Genomic DNA, 11,415 nt, shown 5'->3' on the forward strand with positions numbered 1-11,415 from the left:
TACAGGTCAGGTGATTATGATCAATTGATAAACTGCCAGGACCATGGGGAACAGCACCAAAACCTTCAACGCTACCTTGAACCCAAGAAATTAAGATCTAGAGGATGTCGTAAATTATAAAATTGAGAAGGGGAAAGAGAGGAGAAAAAATAGGAAAAGGAGGGAGGGGGAGAAGGGGGAGATAAAAACGGAGATGAAATGGGGGGGAGGGGGGTGTGGCGAGGGGAAGGGGGGAACAGGGGAGGAAAGGGGGAGTGTAAGTGTAGGGTTTTAGGGGAGCAAAAGTAAAAAAGAAAAAAGGGGAGGAAAATTAGGGAGTTGGGGGGAGGGGGAGGGGAAAGGAGTGCAAGGGTGAGGGAAGAGGAAAGAGGCAGGGAGGAACACAAATCTGGGATCCAGATCTGGGATCCCTCCTGCTCTCTTCTCTACTTTTCCTTCCCTAACATCCTACACTTACTCCCCCCTCCCCCTTCCTTTGTTTCCCCTCTCCCCTTCTTCTCCCCTCCTGCCCCCCCCCCCCCCCCCCTTTTCCTCATTTCCCCTTCTCACTTTGTTAATTTCCATAAAATACGACATCCCTAATTGAACCTGATCTTCCAATAGCTAGATCTTCCTCTCTTGGGGACAAGGTAGTGTTGAAGGTTTTGGTGCTATTCCCCACATTCCTGGCAGTTTATCTATTGCCAGCACTGCATGCACTCCTCTTACAGGCAATTATAATCAATTGATGAACTACATAAGAAATTAACCCGAGGGTCAAAGAAAACCACTCTCAAAAATAAGTTTTTAACTCAGGACCAACAGTGGTATATAATTGAAATATGAAATCTTTATTGTACAAAAGTATGAAATAATGAACAGACTGCCAGGCTTTTAGAGCAACCCTCCAATAAACCAATGATCAAATTGAGACAACGTTGTCACAACATTAAAATAGCACACAGCTGAGCTCAGAACTAAGCAGACAATAGCCAATCATCATCCATAAATTCAGCAAAACCACAAAAGTGGAGCGTGAGAATGCAGCTTCTCAACAGGTGGGTCTTAGTAAGCCCACACAGGTTGCTAAGGCAGTAGTCAGTCCAAATTAGTTGACTACTAGTAGTCGCTATAGACCCACTATTTTGAGGGGTCACAGTATTACAACTGACAGTTGTTAATCACCTGTATTCAAGGCCTGTAGATAATTGACCATAGTAGTGGGGACACACTTAGATTGAGGCTCTAATCATTTACATTCTATGCTTAATGGTGGGGTTGGGGGTCCTTCCATTCACCTTTGGGTGTGTATAATAAAATAGTCCCACTGCAGGGGATCTTACGATCTAGGCTTTACTTGGCTAACCCACCACAGCTGTATTCTGAGGATTGTATCACCCCGGCATTATCTCTGTAGTATGAACATGAATGTGTTACAGTTCCAATAGATAAAATCCATCTTTGTTTTAAAGCGGAGGTCCACCCTAAAATGGACCTTCCGCTCATCGGAATCCTCCCCCCCTCCGGCGCCACAATTGGCACTTTTCAGGGGGGAGGGGGGTGCAGTTACCTGGATGATCCAGGTAACTGCACCCACTTCCGGGATAGCTCTCTGCGGAAAGGGGCGTAGATTACGCCCCTTTCCGCAAGTGCCCGCCCCCTTCCGCAAGTGCCCCGCTGCCTGCTGGGAAACACACAGATCCCAGAGGCAGCGGGGAGCGTCCTTATTGCGCAGCGCTACTCGCGCATGCGCAGTAGGGAACCGGGAAATTAAGCCGAAAGGCTCCATTTCCTGATTCCCATACCCAAGATGGCGGCGGCAGCACCCGAGTACCGATCTAGAGATCGGCTTCGGGTGCCGACATCGCGGGCGCGCTGGACAGGTAAGTGTCACTATTTTAAAAGTCAGCAGCTGCAGTATTTGTAGCTGCTGGCTTTAAAAAAAAAAAAAAAAACGCGGAGTCCCGGCGGACTCCCGCTTTAAGGACTCCACTTATTTGGTGAGACAGTTTTTGATCCGCTATATGTGGGAGTTGTTGATTAATTCAGCTGTAAACCTTGATCCTATTTTTTAAATTTTTTATAAATTGTCTCCATTGTTGAACTTGCTATCCATTATAAATAAAGAATGGGTTATATTACACAGTTTTAAATAGATATTAAGATATCTATTACATTAGGGGAAGGATGGATCAAAGCTTACATAACTTTTTTCATTGTGGATATAATACCTTCTTACATAATACATTGTATGTTGACATTATAAAAAATGTATATTAAATGTGTTATGCAACCATGCCATTTTAGGACATTACGCCATTTAATGAGCAAATGTCATATGTATATTTGCTTTTGTAGCACCCTGATGGTTAGGCTGGGTTGCTAGTAAATGTATCTGCCTGGTACATTTGCCTTGGCCAATTGATAGAAGATCAATTGATTCCACCCTAATTCTGGAATTGCTGCACTTCTGTCCTTGCAATGCCCTTGTCTTATCTAATATCACCAGATACCTGGTCATCTAGTGACAGAAGAGAGATTAGGAATAGATGGGGTATCTCATCCAATGAGTAGGGATCTTCTTGGGTCCCTTGGCCTGCTGGGAGAGCCTATTTATTTGGGTGAGGTCAGGTAATCGGGGTTCTGTGCCACCTGGACAGCTGTCTGGGTGGACTGTGTTGTGCTGCCCCAGGCTGCTAGGCCAGAGCCTGGGGCTTATGCCAGGGACATCTGGCTGCTAGGCTGTCTGAGGGCCTATCCAGAATCAAGAGAGCAGCATAGGGTTGGGACTGCAGCTTGCAGTCCAACCATAAGTGATGGTTCTGCCGGCTGGAGAACCTGTTGTGGTTGGAGGTAGAGGGGGAAGCTGTCGCCACTAAGAGACCAACCACCTTATTACCAGGGACCACAGTGAGTAGCTGAAGCAAGTACTGGAGCAGTATTCTCACCAACCGGGGACGGCTTTCCCTGATTTGGAACAATATCCCTGTGTCCCATTTTCCTCCTCATTTGTCCCTCATTTTGGTCTGCTCTATATAGTTGTATATAAAATGCACTATTTATCTTTCAAAAAGTGTTTCCCAGTGCTAAAACTTTCATCCCGTTTCCAGTTGGTTCCATTTGTAAATTTGAGAAGCCAGTATAAAGGAATAGTAGTGGTAAAAAAATAACTTATATGTTTAACTATTTTTGGATAATTCTCCTTTAAGGGGGTGAGACAAGGGGTGCGTCCTATGCCATACTTTAGCTAATAGGTGTCCCTTGTCCCCGTCTCAAAAAGCTGGGAGGTATTCTACCACTTATCTAGGATTCCTCGGTGTACAAAGGCAGCTCAAATATCACCTAGAAGCTCCATCAGTATAGTTTTGATAAAACCAATCAAAATCCACTACCTTAAACACGTTTAGATGCATTGGTTCCAGAAAGACCCTATTACAAGTTCTGAGATTCTATTTACATTAGAGTGGGGATCGGCAACCCATCGATCGCGGTCCACCTGTTGACCGCGAACAGGTTCCTGCTCTGCCAACACCCACCTTCTATGTGCGAGTCCTTGTCTCACGGCTGTGCCGCACCATCTATGTCCCGTGTCTCTCCCTCCCTCCCTCCCTCCCTCCCCCATTGCCACTGTGATCAATAAACGGCAGAGACCAGTACAGCCCAGGATGGAGGGCGGGAGGAAGAGCTGGCCAAACACATTTTTTTAAGTTAAACTTCTGGTGATCGGTTGCTTAGGACCACTCTGTGTGCTAGCACCCAATCACCAGCTTGCTAATATGAAAAGTCACTCTCCCACCCCTCTGTCCAGAACTGGGCTACCTCCTTATCTTCGTTGTGGGAACACATAGGAAAATACTATGGGAGAAGAGGGAAATGGGGGAGGGGGTGCAGAAGACTCAAGTGTGTGTGTGTGTGTGTGTGGGAGGGGGTGAATGAAGGGGCAGAGGACGCACTTATGGGCAGGGTCACCTCCATAGCAGTGTCCTCTACCATCCTTCACATCACCCCACCTCCCCTCATCCCTGCATTCTGCCCGCAACGCCCTCCTGATCCCTGCATTCTGAGCGCAACGCCCTCCTGATCCCTGCATTCTGAGCGCAACGCCCTCCTGATCCCTGCATTCTGAGCGCAACGCCCTCCTGATCCCTGCATTCTGAGCGCAACGCCCTCCTGATCCCTGCATTCTGAGCGCAACGCCCTCCTGATCCCTGCATTCTGAGCGCAACGCCCTCCTGATCCCTGCATTCTGACTGGAACGTGCTCCTGATCCCTGAATTTTGGACCGCAACACACTCCTGAACCCTGCATTCTCTGCATAACGCACTCCTGAACCCTGCATTCTCTGCATAACGCACTCCTGAACCCTGCATTCTCTGCATAACGCACTCCTGAACCCTGCATTCTCTGCATAACGCACTCCTGAACCCTACACTCTCTTGTAATACTTATTTTTCCACCTGGTGATGTTTGATTTCATCTGTGTTGTTCAAGTAAATCTCCATCTCTCAAAAGTTGCCTACCCCTGCCTTAGAGGATTGTTCTAAAAACCTAGTAATAAAACAAACAGAAGCTTTATCTTGTTTGGTATTCTTGTAGATTATGTTCGTTTGTTCATGTTTAAGAGCTTTCCTTCTATAATTTATATTTCTCCTTAATTTGTCGTCATACTCTCTAGCCTTAAGCCTCTTACACATGATCAGATTGTTGGCCAACAGAGCATCAGACTTTTGCCAGAATGGCGTATGTCGGGAACTTGTCTTGCATACAAATGGTACACAATTGGAATTTCAGCTCTTGAGGGTCACCCTTTGGCACCTTCTGCTAATGTCATGTTTGGTGAGCATTGATTCCGAGCATGCATGTTTGTACTCTGGACTTTGTGTGACGGAATTGTGTACACACAATATGAAAATCTGACAACAGACCGTTGTCAGCCGAAAATTTACTAGCCTGCCATCCAAGTTGGACAACAATTGTCTGATGGAGCATACTAACGGTCGGATTTTAGGCAAACAGTCGGTCATCACGCAATTCCCTGCCGAAAATCTGATCGTGTGCACGAGGCTTTAAACCTTGGTCAGAATATTTTCTCTTGCTCCTCAACAATAATATCCTTTATTTTTTATTGTACTTTTCTCTTCTGCAGGTGTTCCTGATACAGAATGATGTCGCCCTTGCCATGAATTCTGGTGTTCCCGTTCCTCGAACTACCACTTATGCTCAACCACCACCACAGGCATATTCAGTTAATGTAATTAAACTTTGACCAATCCATTGATAAAGAGAACCTGTCACCCACATATTTTATGGATGGATCAGCTTTCTATTGGATTCACTAACTTAGCAATATTAGTAAATTCTTAGTTTGTATTACTAAAAGTGATTTCTATTGAAAAAGCAGGTTTCCTAATGTGTTGGACTTACTGGGAGGCAGCTCTCGACTTGAGAAAGGGGATTATCTTTTTCACCTCTGTCAGTACCATTTGTCAGCTCTCTATGGTTAGTCCTTCCCAGGGTTTTTTTTCTCAGAGAATAGGTGCAGAAACTCCCCCCTTCTGAGTCACTTCTTGTCTTCGCCCCCTACCCACCTCTGAGCAACATCCCTTGGTTCCACCCCTACCCACCTCCCAGTAACAAACCTTTTAGAGAATACAGAACCAGGTGTCATTTTGTGGTGATAAGTAATTTGTATGGAATTTGTTAATAATAAGAAAAGTAGATCCCCTGTAGCCAGAAACAATAGGCCCTTCCCAGCAACAATGGATTCCCCCAGCAACAATAGACCCCAACAATAATAGACCCCAGCAGCAACAACAGATTTCCCAGCATCAGCCCAGCATTAATAGACTCTCCAGCAGTCTGCAACAATAGACCACTCCCTCAATAGTAGATCCCTTCCAGCAACAATAGACCTCCCCAACAGTAGACTGCCATGCAAAAGTAGATCCCCCAACAGCCAGCAACAATAAACCCCTCCCTCAACTGTAGATCCCTTCCATCAACAACTGCCACCCTCCCAACAATTAAATATCCCCCACCAGCAACAATAATAGACCTCTGCCATGCAAAAATAGAACCTCCCCAGAAAAAATTGATCCTCAGCAGCCAGCATCAATAGACCCCCCAGCACCCCTTGCCATTACATACTTTTAGTGCTGGAGGTGTCGTCCCCACCAGAAGAACACCGTGATTATTGCTAGCGGCTATAACAGCTGCTAGCAATAATCACATGTCAAGTCTGGCAGGCTCGTTGTACCTAAGTTTATTAATCTACCAACTTGAGTACATTCAACCTGCCAATACATGATTCAAATCTCGGCTGGTTTCTGCTCAACTGCTGTCTATGGCTGGCTTAAGCGTGTACCTGGGTATTATAGGAGATTACTATATAATTTTACTAATTAGTGAGTGAATCCTTTTCCAATAACTTTGTAATACTTGGCAATACCAGAAGACATGGCTAAAGCCTCATACACACGATCGGACTTTGTACAAAAATCCACGGAAAAGTTTGTACAAAGGGTGTCGACTGTGAACTTGTATTGCATACACACGGCAGGACTTTTTCAGCCAACTTTCACTAAATTATGTGTTTTTTCTGCTCATTACTGCCACCTTTGGTCAACTTCTGTATTGTTGTCTAATCTTTTGCATTGGTTCTGAGCATGCGTGTTTGTACTTTGTACAAAAGTCCTATGGTTTTCTGTACACACGATCAGACTTTGCTCCATAGGACTTTTGTTGCCGGAAACTTTGTCCGTTCGCACAGCCAACAAAAGTCTGATGAAAATAAAAAAAAGGTTGTCCGATGGTGCGTACACACGGTCGTATGATGCCCTAAAACAGCTATATTTGCATGTTTCTTGTCAAAAAGTCTGATCGTGTGTATGGGCCTTTATGCCGCGTACACACCGTCGGAATGCATCTTATCGGACCGTGTCGTCGGATAATCCGACTGTGTGTGGTATGCATCGGACTGATTCCGTCCGAATCTCCGTCGGACCCAATTTTCCAACATGTTGGAAATATTTCCCGACCAACTGGGCCGGTCGGACGTAATCCGATCATGTGTAGAGAATTTTGATCGGACCAAGTGCCACGCATGCTCAGATCAAATTCCTACATCAAAGCTATTGGCTACTAGCCAGTGGCGGCCCGTCCATAGGGGGCGCCCGGGCGCCGCCCCCCCTGCTGTAGTCACAAAAAAAAAAAAAAATTATAAAAAATATATATATATGTATTTTTTTTTTGAAACGGCCCCTTTAAGAAAAAAAAAAAGCAGTCCATTAAGTGCAGTGTGTCTATTAAGTAAGTGCACTGTGTCCGGGCGTCGGACACAGTGCACTATGGGAAACGCCACTTCAATGCAATCAGGGGAGTTGCAGATGTGGCGCTTCATTGGTGGGGTTTGGAGATGCTTTGTGGCGCAATCGATCGCGCCACCAGCATCCGCTCAGCCGAGTGCTTTGTTCGGGCTACAAAAACATGGCCGCCGTGAGGACTAATCCTGTGTGTTCAGTGAAGAGGGGAGGCCACTCCCCTCTCTACTGAGCACACAGAAAACCAGGAAGTAATGGACTGGCCACCGCTGCCTGAAGTGCAGGCATTCCCCTTGCTGTGGGGTTTTCTATTGGCAGGTGGGCGGTGATGGAGAAGCCACACTTACAGAGGTATGTAGATCTACCTGCCTGCCTGGGAGGGTGTTCTGCTTCACCTCTGCTCCCCCAGCTATTCATTCACAATCTGGGGTGGGGGGCTGCTGAGTGCTGATCAGAGCAATGCTTCTCTTATTCACCACTAAATCCCTCTCTCATCTATTCTGTCCTATCTCTCTCTCTATCTATTTCCCACCCAATATCTGTCTGTCTAGCTATCTATATATCTCTCTCTCTATCTCTATCTGTCTATCTAGCTATCTATCTATCTCTCACCCAATATGTCTATCTGTCTGTCTATCTATCCCACCCAATATCTATCTGTCTATCTATCTCCCACCCAATATCTATCTGTCTCTCTATCTATCTCCCACCCAATATCTATTTGTCTGTCTATCTATCTAGCTATCTCCCACCCAATATCTGTCTGTCTGTCTATCTATCTATCTATCTCCCACCCAATATATATCTGTCTGTCTCTCTCTCTCTCTCTCTCTCTCTCTCTCTCTCTCTCTCTCTCTCTATATCTATATCTATCTCCCACCCAATATCTGTCTGTCTATTTCCCACCCAATATCTATCTGTCCATCTCTCTCTCTCCAACCCAATATCTGTCTGTCTGTCTCTCTCTATCTCTATCTGTCTATCCATCTATCTCCTACCCAACATCTATCTATCTATCTATCTATCTATCTATCTATCTCCCACCCAATATCTATCTGTCTATCTATCTCCCACCCAATATCTATCTATCTGTCTGACTCTCTCTCTCTCTCTCTCTCTCTCTCTCTCTCTCTCTCTCTCTCTCTCTCTCTCCATCCATCCATCTATCTATCTCCCACCCAACGTCTAGCTATCTATCTGTCCATATATCTATCCCACCCAATATCTATCTGTCTATCTATCTCCCACCCAATATCTGCCTATCTATCCCACCCAATATCTGTCTGTCTATCCATTTCCCACCCAATATCTATCTGTCTATCTAGCTGTCTGACTATCTCTCTCTCTCTCTCTCTATCTCCCACCCAATATCTGTCTGTCTGTCTCTCTCTATCTCCTACCCAACATCTATCTATCTCCCACCCAACATCTATCTATCTATCTCCCACCCAATATCTGTCTGTCTGTCTGTCTGTCTATCTATCTCCCACCCAATATCTATCTGTCTGTCTGACTATTTCTCTCTCTCTCTCTCTCTCCCACCCAATATCTATCTATCTCCCACCCAATATCTGTCTGTCTGTCTGTCTGTCTGTCTATCTCTCTCTATCTCTATCTCCTACCCAACATCTATCTCCCACCCAATATCTGTCTATCTCTCTCTATCTGTCTATCCATCTATCTATCTCCTACCCAACATCTATCTATCTATTTATCTATCTATCTATCCCACCCAATATATGTCTGTCTGTCTATCTATCTATCTCCCACCCAACATCTATCTATCTATCACCCAATATCTATCTATTTATCTATCTATCCCACCCAATATTTGTCTATCTATCTCCCACCCAATATCTGTCTGTCTGTCTGTCTATCTCCCACCCAATATCTGTCTGTCTGTCTGTCTATCTCTATCTGTCTATCCATCTATCTCCTACCCAACATCTATCTATCTATCTATCTATCTATCTATCACCCAATATCTATATATCTATCTATCTATCCCACCCAATATCTGTCTGTCTGTCAGTCAATCTATCACCCAATATCTGTCTATCCATCTATCTATCTATCTCCCACCCAATATCTATCTGTCTATCTATCTCCCACCCAATATCTATCTATCTATCTATCTATCTATCTATCTATCTATCTCTCACCCAATATCTGTCTGTCTGTCTATCTATCCCACCCAATATCTGTCTGTCTGTCTATCTATCCCACCCAATATCTGTCTGTCTGTCTATCTATCCCACCCAATATCTGTCTCTCTCTCTCTGTCTATCCATCTATCTCCCACCCACAGGGGCGGACTGACAGCTCATGGGGCCCCCGGGCAAAAGGAGAACATGGGGCCCCCCTGTGTCTCCACCCATGTGTCCCCGCCCACGTTCAAGCTACATCCACACAAAGTCCCACCTACATATTGCGCTGCCCACATTGCATGCGTTCAAAGAATTTCTCTACACTATGTTCAAAATAAATGTTTATTATAGGTATTAAAGATGCAAGGAACATTCTTCTCACTGATCACCAATGTAAGGAACATTCTTCCCACTGATCACCAATGTAAGGAACATTCTTCCCACTGACCACCAATGTAAGGAACATTCTTCCCACTGACCACCAATGTAAGGAACATTCTTCCCACTGATCACCAATGTAAGGAACATTCTTCCCACTGATCACCAATGTAAGGAACATTCTTCCCACTGATCACCAATGTAAGGAACATTCTTCCCACTGATCACCAATGTAAGGAACATTCTTCCCACTGATCACCAATGTAAGGAACATTCTTCCCACTGATCACCAATGTAAGGAACATTCTTCCCACTGATCACCAATGTAAGGAACATTCTTCCCAATTTTTCTTTATTAAAAGTCTTGCAATCAATAAGCATAAAATCACAATATATAAATATATACAAATATAGCAAATCTGCTCTCAAAAAAATAAAAAATACTTTACAGCAATAACATAAATCCTATTACGACTCACACCATTACACCAGACATCAAACTTGTGAGGTTAAGAAACAAACTTGTACCCATTATGCATGCCACCCAATATCACAAGCTCTTGCAGATTTAATGCTGGCGACATTAATGGTCGCCACCTTTATCGGAGTGGGAACTGCCATCAGGATGATTGGGGTAGTCGTTTCTTAATCTTTACCACACTCTCATCACCAGAAACAGCTCTCTTCAAACCATGTGACTCCCCCTCATCCATGGATGATAAAGAAAAAGATATATCAGACATCCCATCACCTGACAAAACTGAGAAGGTGTTGCCAAGAGGAACCTCTCCTGGGTCCGACTCTGAGGAAGAAATAACCACCTTATTTGTCTTCCTCTTCTTCTTTTTCTTCCTCCTCAACTTCTCCCACCCCTCATCATCCGAATCCCCCTCAACAGAGGGTGAGACATGGGATATGGACACCCTTCCATCAGCCCCACCCCCATCCAGCACCCCCACATTCCCCTGACCACGTTTGCGCTGCCGTGGGACAGGGACTGGAGGCTGAGAAGGAAGATCCACCAAACCTGCCCCCCCAGCAGCTTCCGCCAGTCTGGAGGATATACGTACAGCAGGACTAGGGACCACCACATGGGGGACAGACTCAGGGACCACATTACTAGAGGGAACAGAAACCTGAAACAGATGGAACAGACACAGGAGGGACAGACTCAGGGACCACATTACCAGGGGAAACAAAATCTGAAGCGACAGATGCAACAGACACAGGAGGGACAACAACAGTTACAGCGGCCTCATCCTCCTTATCCAGCCTCTGAAGCTCAGCCTCCAATCCTGGCAAATTACGTAAAGCCTCCGGACACTTACTATAAGGATGACCAAGTTTTTGGCACAAATTGCACCGAATTTGGGTACAATCCTTTGCCAAATGGTCCAGATCCTGGCATAGCGAACACTTTTTACGGGTGCAGGTAGATGCAAAATGGCCTTTTTCACCACATTACAAACTTTGGGCTGTCCCTGGTAGAATATAGTCAGCCGATCTCTCCCCAGAAAAGCTGAACAGGGCAGATGTTGGACTACATTGCCCAGCACCCCCAATTTTAGTGACACTGTCCAGGCCCCTGTCCA

The 11,415-nt window shown here is 45.2% G+C and overlaps 1 protein-coding gene across 1 annotated transcript in view; it reads left to right on the top strand.

Annotated features, from left to right (window-relative positions):
* Positions 1-5,376, top strand: part of LOC143929907 (membrane-spanning 4-domains subfamily A member 5-like) — a 142,598-nt gene extending 137,222 nt beyond the window's left edge. Inside the window, exon 7 of the mRNA XM_077453845.1 lies at positions 5,126-5,376. Coding sequence (XP_077309971.1) covers positions 5,126-5,245 — 120 coding nt within the window. The 3' untranslated portion in view covers positions 5,246-5,376. The remainder of the gene's footprint in view (positions 1-5,125) is intronic.
* Positions 5,377-11,415: the final 6,039 nt, after the last annotated feature.

The sequence above is a fragment of the Lithobates pipiens genome, unplaced genomic scaffold (assembly GCF_037356315.1).
Source record: "Lithobates pipiens isolate NorthernLeopardFrog02 unplaced genomic scaffold, aLitPip1_a1.2 Scaffold_25, whole genome shotgun sequence".
Lineage (NCBI taxonomy): Eukaryota > Metazoa > Chordata > Amphibia > Anura > Ranidae > Lithobates > Lithobates pipiens.